At 46.1% G+C, this 19,269-nt stretch overlaps 1 protein-coding gene across 1 annotated transcript in view; it reads left to right on the forward strand.

Annotated features, from left to right (window-relative positions):
• TG (thyroglobulin) overlaps positions 1 to 19,269 on the forward strand; it is a 422,996-nt gene that overhangs the window by 137,338 nt on the left and 266,389 nt on the right. The window contains exons 26-27 of the mRNA XM_029587208.1: positions 7,133 to 7,241; positions 8,301 to 8,498. Of these exons, the coding sequence (XP_029443068.1) occupies positions 7,133 to 7,241; positions 8,301 to 8,498 (307 nt within the window). The remainder of the gene's footprint in view (positions 1 to 7,132; positions 7,242 to 8,300; positions 8,499 to 19,269) is intronic.

A 19,269-nucleotide genomic window follows, 5' to 3' on the forward strand; every position in this document is an offset into this window, starting at 1 on the left:
TGAATAAAAATTGAACATATTTAACTGTAACACACGGGTATATTGTTTGTGATACATCTCTGATATATGCCATCCGTTTTTCGCCACTTTAAATCTTTGAGGATTATGATTAGGTTAAAGCTAGGGAATGAATTTAACTACTGAAATGCAGAGGTTACGTGTGTTATGTCCGATAGTCGCAGAAGGCTGCTACCACTAATGCTCACCTCTTTCTTTGCTGCCTTGTCATCATTGGGGAAAGTGGTGGCCTCCGCCAGCTACCACCAACCTTCCTGGCATTCCCGGGACAGCGGGGGCTCTGCCGACCGCCATCTTGCCTTCGGGATCACTTAGGCATGCACATGTGCGCACAGGCCAGTCTTAAGCACGTCATGGCGGGAACCTCGGGGGCATCCCCTCCGGATGATGTCTTCACTCTGCTATACTTAAGCTGGCTGGCCCTGCCTATTGACGAGTTAGCAAGGAGTTCCCTCATTGCTGAGTCCGCTTCACTCTTACGGACTTCCTGTTCCAGGTTCTGCACTTCGACGTGAGACGTTCTGGGTACCCACTCCTCGGGGGCCCCTCCTCGTCTCTAGCTATCCACTTCTTGGAAGGCATTCTGCCTTGGATTGCTGTCTGTTCCCATTCCCCAGGACCTCTCCTGGAACTACCACTCTGTGAGTACCTTGACTCCACGGACCACTACGATACCAGCCTTATTGTGGGATCCTCTCAGATGTACCCATTGCCTCAGGCCACTGCCATGTCATTTCTAAGTGAGGAACCTCTCCGGTGTACCCTGTGCTGCAGGCCATTACCGCATCATTGCTACAGGACCCTCACCCGTGTTCCCATACCTCGGGCCCAGAAAACAGCAAGGTAGGCAATCAAACAATGCCGTGAGGAAACAACAAAAGAGTACGACTCCACCAATTAAAGATTTGGAAAGGACCCTTGGGCATCTACTCTTTTATTGTTTCCTGTACCTTGGGCCACTACCTTACCATCTCTGAGTGAGGAATCCCTCGGTGTACCCTATGCTGCAGGCCACTACCGCATCACCACTACGGAGAGACTTCTTTGGCATACTCCACTCTGCGGGCCACTACCGGATCTCCACATCTGAGGTATTTCCTCCGGGTATACCCCTCTGCTCAGACCTTGTTACTTTTCCTGCATCTCCCACTCTGCGGGCTGTGCCTTTCTACCTCTCTAATAAAAACTCTATTCCACAGCTGTGTCTGATGTCCGCTGAGACCACACCTCCCGATGGTGAGGCTCACAGGGTTCCTCCCTCGGCCCAGGGCCCACACACCTACAAGTCATAACAGATTGCTAACTCCATGGGCCCAGCACAGGTCTCAGCGATTCAGGCCATCCCTGGCCTGGCCCAGTGAATTTCAGAGCAGCAAAAAGTATTAGAGACTTTGGCTAATGCCATCAATCAATTAAGCACTCGGCTGGACTCTGCCTCGATGCCTGCCAAGCCAAGTTCTGCTTCACATGTGTTGCTGTTCCGGCCTTCTGTGCCCTTGCTGGCACCCCCTCACTTTGCAGGTGACCCCCTTGTTACGTAGGGGCTTTTTGAACCTGTGCAGCATGCACTTTTCTTTGCAACCTGCATATTTTCCCGACATAGTGTCCAAAACTACATACATCTTATCCCTCCTGGATGGAAAAGCCTTGGCTTGGGTGTCACCCCTTTGGGAGCGAATGGATCCAATTCTCAATGACTTGACAGGCTTCCTTGCCCTATTTCGCTCCGTATTTGACGACCCCAGTTGCAAGACCATATTCAGTCGCAAGTCCTCAGAATTACACTGGGATCTGGGCTGCCTGTGTGCCATATTCCTGGAAGGTCTAAGTTCACGCATAAAAGTTGAATTAGCAGCACGTGAACTTCCTGAGGCCTTGGACTCCCTTATCAACCTGGCCAGTCGCTTTGATCGTCATCTGCGTGAGCGGTCGCACGAGGCTAGGGGATCCAAGAGGATGTCATTGGGGGTTCCACGCATTTGTCCAACATCTACCACTCAGACTGCTCCTGCACCCAGTATCGAGGAGGAGGAACCAATGCAAATGGGTCGCAGTCATCTATCTGCTAAGGAGAGGCATCATCGGCAAAGATCAGGTCTTTGCATGTATTGTGGCCAGCCAGGTCATGCGGTACCCTCCTGTCCATTCTGTCTGGGAAACTCCCAGGCCTAGGATCTGCTGGAGGACTCCTCCTAAGCCTGACTGCACCAGCTCTCCATTAACTCGGATACCCTTGAATTCCACACCCTAGCTCTGGTGGACTCTGAGGCCAGTGGGAACTTTATACTCAAACAACTCGTGGAGCACCTATGAATCCCCACCGTTCGGACACCTACGCCATTGCTACTGTCTTGAATTCATAGCGAGCCATTACCAGATGAAGTTACCTACTCCACCATGCCAATCCAACTTCGCACCGTATCATTGCACATGGAGACCATTTCCTTTTTGGTCTTAGATAAGGTTATACATCATGTGGTGCTTGGACTGCCATGGTTACAAAAGCACATACCACAATTCGATTGGAGCACCTTACAACTGTCCCAATGGGGCAAGTCCTGCCATGGAAATTATTTAGAGGTTGTGTCTCCTGTGCCTTGCCTGACCACTACCACATCTCTTCCTGGTCTTCCTCTGCAGTACTCCTCTTTCCGAGACATATTCTCCAAGAAAGCTGTGGACATTCTACCGCCTCTCCGCTCTTTTGATTGCACCATAAACTTGTTACCCAACACTGAACCTCCCAGAGGAAGGGTGTACCCACTTTCTGATGGAAACCGAGGCCATGTCCAAATATATTCAAGAGAATTTGGCGAAAGGCTTCATCTGGCCTTCTAAGTCCCCTGCTGGAGCTGGGTTCTTTTTTGTGGGAAAGAAGGACGGTTCCCTTTGGCCGTGCATAGATTACTGTGGCTTAAATGAGATCACCCTGAAGGACCGCTACCCATTGCCATTAATCTCTGAACTTTTTGATAGGCTTCAAGGGGCCAAAATATTCACTAAATTGGACCTCAGAGGAGCATATAACTTGGTCAGGATATGCTGGGGCGATGAATGGAAAACTGCATTTAACACCTATGATGGCCATTTTGAATATTTAGTAATACCGTTTGGCTTCTGCAATGCCCCGGCCGTATTTCAAAATATGATGAACGAAATCTTCAGGGACATGCTTTATAGCTGGTAGTGGTATACCTGAATGGCATTCTGGTTTTCTCGCAAGGCCTTCAGAGCCATCATTCGGACGTCGCCAACGTCTTACAAAGATTGAGGGTCAACCAGTTATATGTCAAACTGGAAAAATGCTCCTTTCACCAGGAGTCAGTTCCCTTTTAGGCTGTGGTCTCTAGCCAGGGATTCCAGATGGACCCACAAAAGACCAAGAGTATTCGGGATTGGCCGCAACCCACTGGTCTTAAGGTGCTGCAAAGATTCTTGGGTTTCACTATTACAGCTCTTTCATCCACCATTATTTAACACTGACTGCTCCACTTACAGCTATGACTCTAAAAGGGACTCCTAAAGCTGTGACTGCTTTCCAAGAACTCAAGGAACAAGAACCATGCTTATGCCACCCGGATCCCCAACGACCCTTCATCGTCGAAGTGGATGCTTCTGATGTCAGTGTGGGAGTAGTCCTCAGCCAACACTCAGCCAACCACACCTTGCACCCGTGCTCGTTTTTCTTCCGCAAGAGACTAAATGCACAATTGAATCTTTATGGCTAGAAATCTCTTATGTGTTGTGGAAGAGTATAGCAATAGGTCTATTCTACAGTCCACCTGGCCAAAATGATGAGACGGACAATGAAATGGGAAGAGAAATTAGGGAAGGTAACCAAATTGATAGTGTAGTAATATTAGGAGATTTCAATTACCCCAATACTGACTGGGTAAATGTAACATCAGGACATGCTAGAAAGATTACATTCCTGAATGGAGAAAGTTCCTGGATGGAATAAATGACAGTTTTATGGAGCAATTGGTTCAGGAACTGACAAGAGAGGGAACAGTTTGATATCTAATTCTCAGTGGAGCACAGGATTTGGCGAGAGAAGTAACGGTATAGAGGCCGCTTGGCAATAGTGATCATAATATCAAATTTGAATTAATGACGGGAAGGGGGATAATAAGTAAATCCTTGGCTCAAGCACTAAACTTTCAAAAGGGAAACTTTGATAAAATGAGAAAAATAGTTTAAAAAAACCCTGAAAGTTACAGCTACAAAGGTTAAGGGTAGGCAACAGGTGTGGACATTGTTAAAAAATACCATCTTAGAAGCACAGTCCAAGTGTATTCCATGCATTAAGAAAGGTAGAAGGAAGGCCAAATGACTGCCAGCATGGTTAAAAGTTGCGGTGAAAGAGGCCAAAAAATCTTTGTTCAAAAATTAGAAGACAGATCCATCAGAAGAAAATAAAATAAAGCATAAGTATCGGCAAGTTAAATGTAAGACATTGATAAGACAGGCTAAGAGAATTAAAAAAGAAGTTGGCTGTATAGGCAAAACTCATAATAAGGAAGGGAATGGTTAATAAAACAGAAAATGTCATAATGCCTGTATATTGCTCCATGGTGAGGCTGCACCTTGAATACTGTGTGCAATTCTGGTCGCCGCATCTCAAAAAAGATATAGTTGCGATGGAGAAGGTACAGAGAAGGGCAACCAAAATGATAAAGAGGATGGAACAGCTCCCCTATGAGGAAAGGCTGAAGAGGTTAGGGCTGTTCAGCTTGGAGAAGAGATGGCTGAGGGGGGATATGATAGAGGTCTTTAAGATCATGAGAGGCGTTTTACACTTTCGAATAATAGAAGGACTAGTGGGCATTCCATGTAGTTAGCAAGTAGCACATTTAATACTAATTGGAGAAAATTCTTTTTCACTCAACGAATAATAAAGCTCTGGAATTTGTTGCCAGAGGATGTGGTTAGTGCAATTAGTGTAGCTGGGTTCAAAAAGGTTTGGATAAGTTCTTGGAGGAGAAGTCCATTAACTGCTATTAATCAAGTTGACTTAGGGAATAGTCACTGCTATTAATTGCATCAGTAGCATGGGATCTTCTTAGTGTTTGGGTAATTGCCAGGTTCTTGTGGCCTGGTTTGGTCTCTGTTGGAAACGGGATGCTGGGCTTGATGGACCCTTGGTCTGACCCAGCATGGCAATTTCTTATGTTCTTATGTTCTTTTTAAAATATATCTGAAGCAGAAAGCCTGCGAGGGAGTTGGTTGGACCGTTAGATGATAGAGGGGTTAAATAATCACGTAGGGAAGATAAGGCTATTTTGGAAAAACTAAACAAATTATTTGCTTCAGTATTTACTGAAGAGGATTTTGGGGAGATACCTGTTCCGGAGATGGTTTTCAAGGGTGACAATTCAGATGAACTGAACCAAATGACTGTGAACCTGGAAGATGAAGTAGGCCAGATTGACAAACTGAAGAGTAGTAAATTACCCGGACTGGATGGTATACATCCCAGGGTTCTGAAGGTACTCAAATGAAATTTCAGACCTATTAAAATTAAGTTGTAATAAAATAATCTTTTGTTCCTGAAGGTGGCCAATGTAACCCTGATATTTAAAAAGGACTCTAGGAGTGATCTGGGAAACTATAGTTCGGTGAGCCTGATTTCAGTGCCAGTAAAATCATGGAGACTTTTATAAACAATAAAATTACAGAACATTTATATAGACATAATTTAATGGGACAAAACTAGCATGGACTTACCCAAGGGAGGTTTTGCCTCACAAATCTCCTAAACTTTGTTTGAAGGGGTGAATTAACTTGTGGACAAAGGTAAACTGGTATATGTAGTGTATTTGGATTTTCAGAAGGCATTTGACAAAGTCTTTCACGAGAGGCTTCTAAGAAAACTAAAAGTCATAGGATAGGAGGTGATGTCCTTTTGTAAATTATAAATTGGTTAAAAGACAGCAACAGAGAGTAGGATTAAATGATCTGTTTTCACAGTGAAGAAAGGTGAACAGTGGAGTACCTCAGGGATCTGTACTTGAACCAGTGCTTTTTAATATATTTATAAATGATCTGGAAAGGGGTAAAACAAGTGAGGTGATTATATTTGAGGATGACACAAAATTATGCAGAATAGTTAAATCTCAAGTGGATTGTGATAAATTGCAGGAGGACCTTGCAAGACTGGAAGATTGGGCGTCTAAATGGCAGATGAAATTTAATGTGGACAAGTGCACGGTGATGCATATAGGGAAAAATAACCCTTGCTATAGTTACATGATTAGGTTCTATATTAGGAGTTACCACCCAGGAAAAAGATCTAGGTATCATAGTGGATAATACATTGAAATTGTCAGCTCAGTGTGCTGTAGCAGTCAAAAAAGCATACAAAATTTTTGGAATTATTAGGAAGGGATTGGTGAATAAAATGATGGATGTCATCATGCCTCTGTATCGCTCAATGGTGAGACCGTACCTTGAATACTGTGTGCAATTCTGGTCACTGCATCTCAAAAAAGATATAGTTGGAGAAATTACAAAGAAGAGAGGCCAAAATGATAAAGAGCATGGACTGGCTCCCTTATGAGGAAAGGATAAAGAGGTTAGGGCTATTAAGCTTGGAGAAGAGATGGCTGAGTGGGGATTTGATGAAGGTCTATAAACATATGAAAAGACTTCAGTAGATAAATGTAAATCGGTTAATTACTCTTTCAGGCAATAAAAGGACTAGGGGGGCACTCCATGAAGTTAGCAAGTAGCTCATTTAAAACAAATCAGAGAAAATTATTTTTCACTCAATGCATAATTAACTCTGGAATTCATTGCCAGAGGATGTGATTACAAAATGGTAGGGCAGTCTAACTTTTGTATTAATTACAGAAACCCATTTGCTCAGTCACATGCTACACTACAGAACAGTGATGTGGCTGCATCTAGCTTCCAAGATGACGTAGCAAGTTAACAAAAAAACTACAATAAGGCTCTGTATATTCTTAGGCAGGGGCTCTGTATATTCTTAGGCAGGGGAAATCAGACAGTCCTTATCTGCCAATACCTTTGATGTTACTAGCTTACAGCATTTTTTTTGTTTGTTCTTATGGTTCTTTATTGTATCAAATGACAACTAAAATGTCTTTTGCAGGTGCTGGGATTTTTGGGCAATTCTGCTTCTGTCAATATTGAACAACTTACCTGTCTGCTTAACGTAAAGGAAAGTGAGAAGGGTACCATGACTGTGTATCGAAAGAAAGGTGAGTGGACAGTACACACCAAGCAATCATGCCACAGCTGCAAGGAAAGCAAATCCCTTATATTGCTTATTCCAGGGCTTCCCGAACTTCTTCTGGGGTCCCCACAGCTAGTTGGGTTTTCAGCATATCCACAATGAATATGCATGAGATAAATTTGCATATCATGGAGAGTCAGTATATGCACATTTTCCTCATGTATTTTCATTGTGGATATCCTAAAACCTGATTGGCTGTGGGGTCTCCATGACAGGTTTAGGAAGCCCTGGCTTGTATCATGAAGGCTCTCATGCCCCTATTCTTCTCCTGGAAACTGCCTATACAGAGTTATAGATGGTGCTCACCTTGGTTCAGTTTTTCTCATACAGAAAATAGTATGATTGGAAATAATTTTGCAATCTGAAAAAAGCATGTTTTGCTAATTCGTGCAAACTACACTGTGAGAGATTTTTTAGAACTTTAAAATTTGTGAGCTTTTAATAATGGTAGCAACAAAAGATCAGTGCATGCCTTCACACTAAACATCTTACCGGACAGGAAGGGCATGCATTATTGGCTCTTCAGGCACTGAATGCAGTATTTCAGTGTTTCACTAGATACCATATTTTGCTGTAATGCCCATTCATTTGCTTCTCATGATGGTCAGCTGGTCAGTATTTTCCCTGGGAATTTATCAGTGTTTATTATAACCCACCAAACAGCAGAAAATCAGTGGGAAAAATTACTCCTTTTTGCCCCGATGATTTTTCCTGTTTTTGTTGGTTATGATAAACATTGGTAAATTATTGGGGAAAATAAAGTAAAACCTAAAAACGGAGATCCCTATTTGCACTGTATAGAGGGGGTAGCCTAATGGCTGGAATAATTGGAAACCAGGAATCCTGAGTTGAAATCTGGCTTCTTCTGCTGTCACTTGCTGTGACCTTGGTCACGTTTCTTTATCACTCATTGACTTGAGAATCCACTTAGACTGTAAGCTCTTTATTGTAAGGGTTCATTATACTTTTATATGCTCTACTATAAATGTTGAAATAAATGAGATATTCTTTTCTGTCTTCTCAGGACAAGAATTTAGTACTTCTGGTCTCAAGAATTTTGAGAAGACTGATTTTCAGAACACACTCTCCGGGGTTTACCGAACATTGGTGTTCTCCGCCTCAGTCACCACTCTGTCTGATGCTCATGTCTTCTGTCGCCTGACCTGCAGACAGAGCTCTTGCTGTGATGGTTTCATACTGAGTCATAATATACTTAATGGAGGTAACAAAATACAGTTTGATTTCACATAATATATTGAGTAGATTGGAAAGATAGCTTAAGGATTACATAGTAACATAGTAATGATGACAGAAAATGTCAAATGGTCCATCCAGTCTGCCCAGCAAATCTCTTATGGTAGTAACTGCCACTCCGTGCAGGTTACCCCCAAGGCTTATGTTAAGGGTAGTAATATTTACAAGCAACTGCCAAACCCATAACAAAATTACTGCTAGCACATTTTTGTGGGGTGAGTAGCCTTGATAATTCAGACAATGCTGCTTGAACGTGCTTTCCTTTTTGACTTGGCTGTAGAAGCAGTCCTGTGCTTTTTCCCTAATGTCTACATTTCAGTATCTATCCTGGACTGGAAAAGTCAGGGCCCAATGCTGGCTGTTTGAATGCAATTCCTCTCTTACTCCCCTGTTGAAGTGGAGAGTGATGTTGCAATTGCATCAAAATCATGAAAGCTAAGCTAATTGGTTAAGGGTAGTAACTGTCGCTCCATGCAAGTTATTCCCATGCATCCTTTTCTTCATGACCATGTTTTACTGTTTTCATCCTCACCATCTCTTCCGGAAGAGCATTCCAGGCATCTACCACCCTCTCTGTGAAGAAATATTTCCTGATGTTGGTTCTGAGTTTTCCCCTACCTGGAGTTTCATTTTGTGATTCCCAGTTCTACTGTCTGCTTTCCAATGCCAATGTGATACTATAAACGTATAAGCTCCATTCTGAGTAGAGGACCACGGTGATGTCATTAGCCATTGTTAAAGCTATTTTACTGCTATTAGTTAGTGTCCCAGCGGATATACAGATATCCTCCTTATAACATAGGGACATAAGGAATTGCCATGCTGAGTAGGCCAAGGGTCCATCAAGCCCAGCATCCTGTTTCCAACAGAGGCCAAACCAGGCCACAAGAACCTGACAATTACCCAAACACTAAGAAGATCCCATGCTACTGATGCAATTAATAGCAGTGGCTATTCCCTAACTTGATTAATAGCCGTTAATGGACTTCTTCTCCAAGAACTTATCCAAACCTTTTTTGAACCAAGCTATACTAACTGCACTAACCACATCCTCTGGCAACAAATTCCAGAGCTTTATTGTGCATAGAGTGAAAAAGAACTTTCTCCGATTAGTGTTAAATGTGCTACTTGCTAACTTCAAGGAATGCCCCCTAGTCCTTCTATTATTCAAAAGTGTAAATAACCAATTCACATCTACTCATTCAAGACCTCTCATGATCTTAAAGACCTCTATCATATCCCCCCTCAGCCGTCTCTTCTCCAAGCTGAACAGCCCTAACCTCTTCAGCCTTTCCTCATAAGGGAGCCGTTCCATCCCCTTTATCATTTTGGTTGCCCTTCTCTGTACCTTCTCCAGTGCAACTATATCTTTGCAAATCCAAATACCCTACATCTACCGGTTCACCTTTATCCACATGTTTATTAACCCCTGCTTCTTTTTTTGAAGGGGTTAATAAACATGTGGATAAAGGTGAACCGGTAGATGTAGTGTATTTGGATTTTCAGAAGGCGTTTGACAAAGTCCCTCATGAGAGGCTTCTAAGAAAACTAAAAAGTCATGGGATAGGAGGCGATGTCCTTTCGTGGATTACTGCAAAGGCAATAACATGAATGATGGTTTAATGTTTTCTATATTCTCATCGAACGTTACATCCGATACCTAAGTTTAGGAATTGTTTTCACCATTATTTGAGAATGGGGCAATTTTCTAATTACTAGGTAAGGAGCCTGCAAGCTAATTTTCAAAGGGAAACTCCCTGCATAATTTTCCTTTGACAATTCAGGCCAGCGGGGAAATACTGGTACTTTGTATCCACATACTTTGTATCTATTTTGAAGCAGCTCCTTCTGGAACCTGCTCCACATGCACCCTGGGCGTGGCCAGTAGGTGTTGTGGTTGTGCAGCAGTGGAGACTTCCTCTCCTGGGAGGTCTAGATGTACTGGTAGAAGTTCAGGGTAAACTGCTACAGGGTGTAGGTGAACTGAAGATGGACTGGGTGATCTGGGAGAGGTATTGGTGCACTAGTGTTTTAATATAATGCACAAGGAAGTACTTTCAAAACAGCATAGGCGCATACTTTATAAAATAACTGGTTCTGCTTATAAATCGGGGTTAATGCACTTACATGGTATATATTTTCTTTCTACCTAAAATATATGCACCTATGTTTATAAAATAGGTAGCGAAAGTAGACGTTTTCTTGCATTGGAAAGATTCATGCACACAAACGTGGAACAGTAACTTTCAAACTGTCGCGCGCGCACACAGCCCGGGCCCAGGGATGTGACTATTTTATAACATACACACACACACATGCATGCATGTTCTAAAATACCCTGGCCGCGTGCACGTGTGCCAGATTTTAAGTGGGCACGTGCATGTGCGTGCAAATCCTGCTTCTACTGGGTAATAATAGGTATTTGAAGTAGGTTTTTATGGGCAGAGCGGAGACTTCTGCTATGGATACCGTTTAAGTTAATATTTAGAGGAAAACTAGGCAGATCTGTGTGGTTTTAAGGATTTGGACTAATTAGGGGCAGTGAAGGCTATCAAATCAGGGGTGTGGAGGTCCCATTTCTTAACTAGGCGAATTGGGGATGAACTGATAATACTGGGAATGGAGTCGGCATGCCTAGGGCGCCACATTCTGAAGTCACCAAATATTTAGGCCAAGGAGGACACTGCTTCTGCTTGCTTCAGGATCATGGCATAGCTTCAAAGGATGCCCCAGTAACATTCTGCTATGGGTGCCAAAATCTTAAATCTGGTCCTGTGTTTTACTCCTTTATTTTTTTCCTCACTGCTTGCCCCAGAACCAGTTCCTGACACTCACGCCTCACACATGCGACGTGAATCAGGATATATTCTCCACTTAAGAGAGACTGAGAGTGAGAGATTTATTCTTTCAGAGTGGGAAAACTCTCCACTCTACAGCTGTTTCTCTTAGGATACCCTCGGTCTGACCCAGTTTGGCAATTTCTTATGTTGTTCACTCACAAAAAAACAAACAAACAAACATTGGCCAGAAATTCATTTGGCTCCAAAAAAAATAGCTTATTTTAAAAAACAAGAAGCTCATTAGGAAAAATATCAGGTTCATATCACAGTCCATTTCCATGGTCAGTTTACTGGTCATACTGGTCAAATCACAGAAATCACAATCCATTCTTTTGTATTTCCCCACACGTTGCATTCACTCATTCCACTCCACTCATGAATTTATAGATCTCTATCATATTTCCCCTCAGCCATCTCTTCTCCAATGTGAAGAGCCCTGACCTCTTTTGGCTTTCCTCATATGGGAGGCATCCCATCCCCTTTAACATTTTTGGTCACCCTACTCTGGTTCTGTTGTATCTTTTTTGAAATACAGTGACCAGAATCGTACTACAGAGGGGTATATAGGTATTATTAAATTTTCCGTTGTTTTCGCCATTCCTTTCCTAATAATCCCTAACATTCTGTTTGCTTTTCTGGCCCCTGAGGGATGCTGAGCTGAGGATTTCAGTGTTTTCTCTATGATGATGCCCAGATTGTTTTCCTGGGGGTTGACTCCTAAGATTGCCCTGAGTTTGCTCCTTTATTGCTTTTACCTTCCTCCATTGAGAAAACTGACCACTTAGTCAAACTCTCTGTTTCCTATCTTTCAACCAGTTTGTAGTCTGCAACAGGACATTGTCTCCTATCTCATGACTTTTTAAAGTCAAGCAATTAAATTGAAGAATCTCTCATGAGGAATTTTGTCAACCTTCTGAAAATCCAGGTCCACTATATCTATTGGTTCACCAAATGTTCATTAACCCCTAAAATGATTAGAAGATTGGTGAGGCAAAGCTTCCTTTGGGTAAATCCATGTTGGATGTGTCCCACTAAACCATGTCTAGATATATGCTCTGTAATTTTATTATTTAGAATAGTTTTAATTATTTTTCCCGGCACTGACATTAAGCTTACTGGTCCAAAGTTTCCTGGATCACCACTGGAACCCTTTTTTTTTTTTTTTTACATTGGCCACTCTCCAATCTTCAGGTACAATAGACAATTTTAATGATAGGTTAAACATTACTAGCAACAGTTCTACAGTTTCATTTATAAGTTGTTTCAGAACTCTGGGTATGCTTTACTTTGACACTTTGCCCTATTACATACTCCAGGTTCACCATGATTTGTTGCAGTTCCTCTGAGTCATCACCATTAAATACCGTGTTTCCCCGAATATAAGACAGCGTCTTACTTTCTTTTTACCCCCAAAAGTCCCACTATGTCTTACTTTCAGGGTATGTCTTATATTGGAAAAAAAACCTGAGTGTTCAAAAAAAAATTATTTTTAAATACCTGTCGGAGGGCCGCGTGGGTCCAGGCGGCTGGCGGCGGGAGCCGGGTGGTCGCGTGTTAAATCTAGGCCGCGGGCGGGTGGGCGCTTGTTCCAGGCGGCGGCAGCGGCGGGGGGGGGGGGGGGGGGCGAGTGGACGCGCGTTAGTTCGAGACGGCCGGCGGGCGGCGGGTGGTCGCGTGTTAAATCTAGGCCGGGTCGCACAGGCGCGCATTCATTCACTGCCGGTGGGGGCTGCCTCGGCAGCCCCCACCGGCAGTGAATGAATGCGCGCCTGTGCGACCCCTGCGATTCGGCGCTGGGGGCTGCCGGTGGGGGCTGCCGGTGGGGGCTGCGGCAGTGAATGAATTCATTCATCCAGGCAAAGGAGCCGGCTGCTTTCGCCGCTGCCGGCTGCTTTCGGCTGCCGCTGCCGGCTGCTTTCGGCGCTCAAGGCAGTCACATGCTGTGACGTCACGGCATGTGACTGCCTTGAGCGCCGAAAGCAGCCGGCAGCGGCAGTGAATGAATGCGCGCACAGGCCCACAGCGCCTGTGCGACCCCTGCGATTCGGCGCTGGGGGCTGCCGGTGGGGGCTGCCGGTGGGGGCTGCGGCAGTGAATGAATTCATTCATCCAGGCGGAGGAGCCGGCTGCTTTCGCCGCTGCCGGCTGCTTTCGGCTGCCGCTGCCGGCTGCTTTCGGCGCTCAAGGCAGTCACATGCCGTGACGTCACAGCATGTGACTGCCTTGAGCGCCGAAAGCAGCCGGCAGCGGCAGCCGAAAGCAGCCGGCAGCGGCGAAAGCAGCCGGCTCCTTTGCCTGGATGAATGAATTCATTCACTGCCGCAGCCCCCACCGGCAGCCCCCACCGGCAGCCCCCAGCGCCGAATCGCAGGGGTCGCACAGGCGCGCATTCATTCACTGCCGGTGGGGGCTGCCGAGGCAGCCCCCACCGGCAGTGAATGAATGCGCGCCTGTGCGACCCGGCCTAGATTTAACACGCGACCACCCGCCGCCCGCCGGCCGTCTCGAACTAACGCGCGTCCACCCGCCCCCCACCCCCCCGCCGCCGCCGCCTGGAACAAGCGCCCACCCGCCCGCGGCCTAGATTTAACACGCGACCACCCGGCTCCCGCCGCCAGCCGCCTGGACCCACGCGGCCCTCCGACAGGTATTTAAAAATAATTTTTTTTTGAAATGACAGGTACATCTTACTTTCGGGGGATGTGTTACATTAGCCGACCCCCCTAAAATTCCCACTATGTCTTACTATCAGGGGTGTCTTACTATCGGGGAAACACGGTACTTTTTCTGCTCTGGGTATCTCCCCAACATCCTCCTCAGTAAATACCAAAGCAAACAATTCATTTAGACGTTTCTTCCCTAAGTGTCTTTTTACCACTGAATCATCTAATGGTCCAACCAACTTCCTGACAGGCCTCCTGCTTCAGATGTATTTGAAAAAGTTTTTATTTTGAGCTTTTGAATCTATGGCAAGCTTCTTTTCAAATCTCATTTTATCTGCCTTATCAATGTTTTGCATCTAACTGCCAGTGCTTATTCTTTTTCCTATTTTCTTCTTGTGAATTCTCTTTTCATTTTTTGAAAGAAGTTCTTTTGGCTATAATAGCCTTTTTTACCTCAACTTTTTATCCATGCTGGGATGTGAATGGAAAAAGCTTTTGGTTCTTTTACCATTTTCATTCATTTTGTTTGTTTGGTTCCCAATTTTGTTATGAGATTTAATGAATTTAATGATATAAATGACATATGACATTTAATTAGTGTAATGAAATGTGCAGGCAGACGTCATGAGCACAGATAACAGCATTCTAAGACATCAAGAGTGGGGAAAAGTGACACCAAGCTTGGCATGAAACAGCCCGAGACACCATGAGAGTGACAGAGCAGAATAAACAGTAGTGAGAATACTCTACCAAAAGACAAGCAAAGGGCACCAACAACCATGCATGAACATCCCAAGATACCATGAGAGGGGCAAATTGGTGCCAACAGTAGCATGAACATACCAAGGCACCAAGAGATGTGCAAAGGGCACAAACAGTGGCATGAAGACCACAATTCACCAAGAGAGTGACAAAGCAGCACCAGCAGCGGCAGGAACACCCCAAGGTACTAAGAGAGTGACAAAAGAGCAACAAGAATGGTATGAATGCCCTACAGTACTGTTAGAAAAGCAAACCATTGCAAACAATGACAGTTATACCCGATGACACTATGGGGATCATTTTCTAAGCCTATTGCACGTGAAAAGGGACTTTTCGCATGCAATAACTTGCCGAGGGCAGAGTCGGGACAGAGTCGGGGTGGGGAGGGGAGGAGTCGGGCCTGCGAGGAGGCGGATGCGGCGTTTTCTCACAGGACAAGCAGGATGGTTGTCCTCACAAATGGGTGACATCGAGGATGGAGCCCACCACGGAAAACTTCTGTCAAAGTTTAAACAGAACTTTGACTGGCCCCTACTGGGCATGCCCAGCAAGGCACTGACCCTGCAGCCAGCAGGGGTCTCCCTTCAGTCTTCTTTTTTCCGCGCAGCAGTTGCCACGCGGTGAAAGGAGCTCTCTAACCACGTTCCTGACAGGAATTTGGAAGTTAATTTCCTAAGAAAATTTGCCCCTCAGGGGTCTCCCTTCGACAAATTTTTAGTCATCTTACGGAACCCGGTAAGTTTTTTGCCTTTTTCCATCGACTACCGTCGATTTTGGCCCTTGAGGCCTGTTGGCACTTACCGATCCCCAGCCTAAATTTTGGCTTCAGGCCATGGCAACGGGGTTCCGCCGTTGTCCGGATTGTACCCGGACTATGTCCATCACAGACCCCCACAGGGTTTGTGTAATGTGTTTGGGTAGTGAGCATGATGTCCTGACTTGCACCAAATGTGCCTTAATGACACCCAAGGGTCGCAAAGCCAGGATGGAGAAGATGGGGCTCCTCTTCCATGCACCTACCCCAACGCCATCGATAGCATCGACGTCATCGGAACCGGCACCGTCGAAGTTGTACCATCATCGTCAACCCTCCGGTGACCGTCCGCCATCGATCGCTTCTCGGCCGTCGACTCCCGTCCCTTCCCCGGATGGGCGAGGGGATCGGAAGGAAAAGCACCGCCATCGACGGCACAAGTCTCGGCCTGTCGAGGATCCACAGCCATCGACCTCTGCTTAAGCCGAGCCACCGACAAAGAAGCCGCGAACAGACCGGACACCCTCCACGTCTCGTTCGCCGGCATCGAGGAAACCCTCACCCTCCCGGGGTGCGGGGGCCGTGATCCCACCGGTTACGGTGGTCCCTCCGGCCCTGCCTCAGCCTCCCTCTCCCGTCGAGCCGGGTATGGTTACCCCTGGTCTCCGGGCAGAACTGGACCGGCTGGTCCAGGAGGCCATCGAGAAAGCGATGAAGAAATTGCAACCTCCATCGGCACCGTCTCCGGCACCGGTTCCAGTGCCGCCCCCGACACCGACACCGGCACCGGCTTCGCCACCGAGGAGGGAACCGACCACCGAGCCGTTGATACAAGCGCTAGCACCGCTACTGAGCCGCATGGAGGCGCTCATGACGGCCCTTCCATCGGTGATTCCAGTACCATCGACAACACCACCGTCTCCGACTGGTTTTTCATCGGCAGGAGAAACACCGTTCCGGATTCCCCCTTCCGGGGTGGTTCCATCGGTGCCTTCTGGTATATCTCCACCGATATATCCTTCGGTTCCATCCATTCCACGCCAGGCAACGATTCCATCGGCAGCACCGAAGCCATCGATGCCATTTCTGGTTCCACCTACGGCACCGATTCCACCTCGGTTTCCATCGATGCCTTCAGAGCCTCAGCCAGGTCCATCAGGGCTACAAGCCCCACTTGATCCCTACGATACCTGGGGTGATGATGATGATACATCTTCTGACACAGATTTGCCTTCGCCACCATCTCCTACAGAGAGTAGAAAAAGATCTCCTCCTGAGGATCTATCTTTCATTAATTTTGTGAAAGAGATGTCAGAAGTTGTACCTTTTCAACTACAATCTGAAGCTGATGACAGACACCAGATGATGGAACTCCTTCAATTTCTGGATGCTCCAAAAATCATCGCTTCCATCCCTATACACCAGGTGTTTTTGGATCTGCTCAAGAAAAACTGGGAATCTCCTTCATCAGTGTCACCAGTTAACAAAAAAGCTGACTCCACTTACCTTGTCCAGTCAGCACCAGGTTTCCAAAAACCTCAACTGGATCATCGCTCTGTTGTGGTTGAGTCCGCGCAGAAGAAGGCCAAGCGTCTTAAGCCACACTCTTCTACCCCACCTACCAGGGACAACAAGTTCCTAGATAGTGTTGGACGGAAAGTCTATCATGGAGCTATGTTGATTTCACGCATAGCTTCATATCAACTTTACATGACTCAGTACAACAGAGCCATCCTTAAGCAGATGCAAGACTATGCTGACACGTTGCCAGACCAATACCAACCGCAGCTTCAAGCCCTTCTTCACAAGGGATTTGAGGCAGGGAAGCACGAGATTAGGACGGCCTACGACATATTCGATGCTTCCACAAAAGTTTCAGCCACAGCCATCTCAGCCAGACGTTGGGCTTGGTTAAAATCATCCAACCTTCGCCCAGAGGTTCAAGATCGTCTTGCTGATTTACCCTGCTTAGGCGATAATTTGTTTGGAGAGCAAATTCAGCAGATTGTGGCGGAGTTAAAAGACCACCATGAGACGTTGAAACAACTCTCGTCTGTCCCACCTGAGCTGACCTCCAAGCAACCGCAAAAGAAAGACTCTAAGAAGTCATTCTTTCGACCACGCCGTTATTACCCTCCATCGGCCAGGCCTCGTCCAGCTCGATCCTCTACTAGGCCTCAGCCGCGTCAGCCTAGGAAGCAAAGGCCTACTGTAGCCCCTCCCCCTGGGCCTGCGGCTGGCCTTTGACTCCCCTGTAGGGAACACATGCCAAACCCCTCTTCCGGACATCCCTGTAGGAGGTCGACTGTACCATTTTCTACAACCTTGGTTGCAGATCACCTCAGATCAGTGGGTGCTAACAATTATCACACAGGGTTACCACCTCAACTTCATAACTCTTCCGAAAGACTCCCCGCCTCTTCAAGCGTGGAGTCTATCCACCCATTTGGCTCAATTACAACAGGAAGTATCCCTTCTTCTGCAATCAAATGCTATAGAACCCGTTCCTCCCTCTCAACGAGGCAAGGGATTCTATTCCAGATACTTCCTAATACCAAAGAAATCAGGGGGACTACGTCCCATTTTGGACCTTCGAGCCCTCAACAAATACCTTCAAAAAGAGAAGTTCAAAATGGTAACCCTAGGCGCGCTGCTCCCTCTGCTACAAAGAAGGGATCTCTCTTTGTAGCAGAGGTCCTTGAGCGTGGGTATAAGCAATGTGATCGCAATGTGTGGTATAAGCAATGTGTGATCGCAATGTGGGTATAAGCGTCCTTGAGGTCTCTCGACCTCAAGGACGCTTATACCCACATTGCGATCACACAATCCCATCGCAAATATCTGCGGTTTCTAGTAGGCCACGACCATTATCAATACCGTGTCCTCCCTTTCGGTCTAGCTTCTGCCCCACGAGTCTTTACCAAATGTCTCGTAGTGGTAGCAGCATTCCTAAGGAAGGAAGGTGTCCACGTCTACCCATACCTGGACGATTGGCTAATCAGGGCCTCCACCCAACAGATAGCTCAATCCTCCCTAAAATTGACTATTCAAACACTCCTTTCCTTAGGGTTTCTCGTCAATTACGAGAAATCTTGCTTAGTCCCGTCTCAAACCTTATCCTTCATTGGGGCAGACTTGGACACCTTACAGGCAAAGGCTTACCTTCCTCTTCAGAGGGTCCACACCCTAATGTCCCTGGCTCGCCAGCTCCAGTCTCAGAACACTGCCACGGCTCGCCAGTTCCTCATTCTCCTAGGGCACATGGCATCCTCGGTTCAAGTCACTCCCATGACCCGACTAGCCATGAGAGTAACACAATGGACTCTACGACACCAATGGATTCAAGCTTTTCAGCCTCTGTCCTCCATAGTCACAGTCACACAAGCGCTGCGCCTATCCTTAACCTGGTGGACGACTCAGGTCAACCTCCTTCAGGGCTTACCCTTTCTTCCACCGGATCCACAAGTAATCCTAACCACCGACGCTTCTCACATCGGTTGGGGAGCCCATGTGGACGACTTTCAAACCCAAGGGTTATGGTCCAAAGAGGAAGCCGAACACCAGATCAATTTCCTGGAACTTCGAGCAATCCGCTATGCGCTCCGCACTTTCAAAGATCATCTCTTTCATCAGATAATCTTAATCCAGACGGACAACCAAGTGGCCATGTGGTACATAAACAAGCAGGGAGGCACAGGCTCCTTCCTTCTGTGTCAGGAA

Source organism: Rhinatrema bivittatum, chromosome 2, assembly GCF_901001135.1.
Source record: "Rhinatrema bivittatum chromosome 2, aRhiBiv1.1, whole genome shotgun sequence".
Taxonomy (NCBI): domain Eukaryota; kingdom Metazoa; phylum Chordata; class Amphibia; order Gymnophiona; family Rhinatrematidae; genus Rhinatrema; species Rhinatrema bivittatum.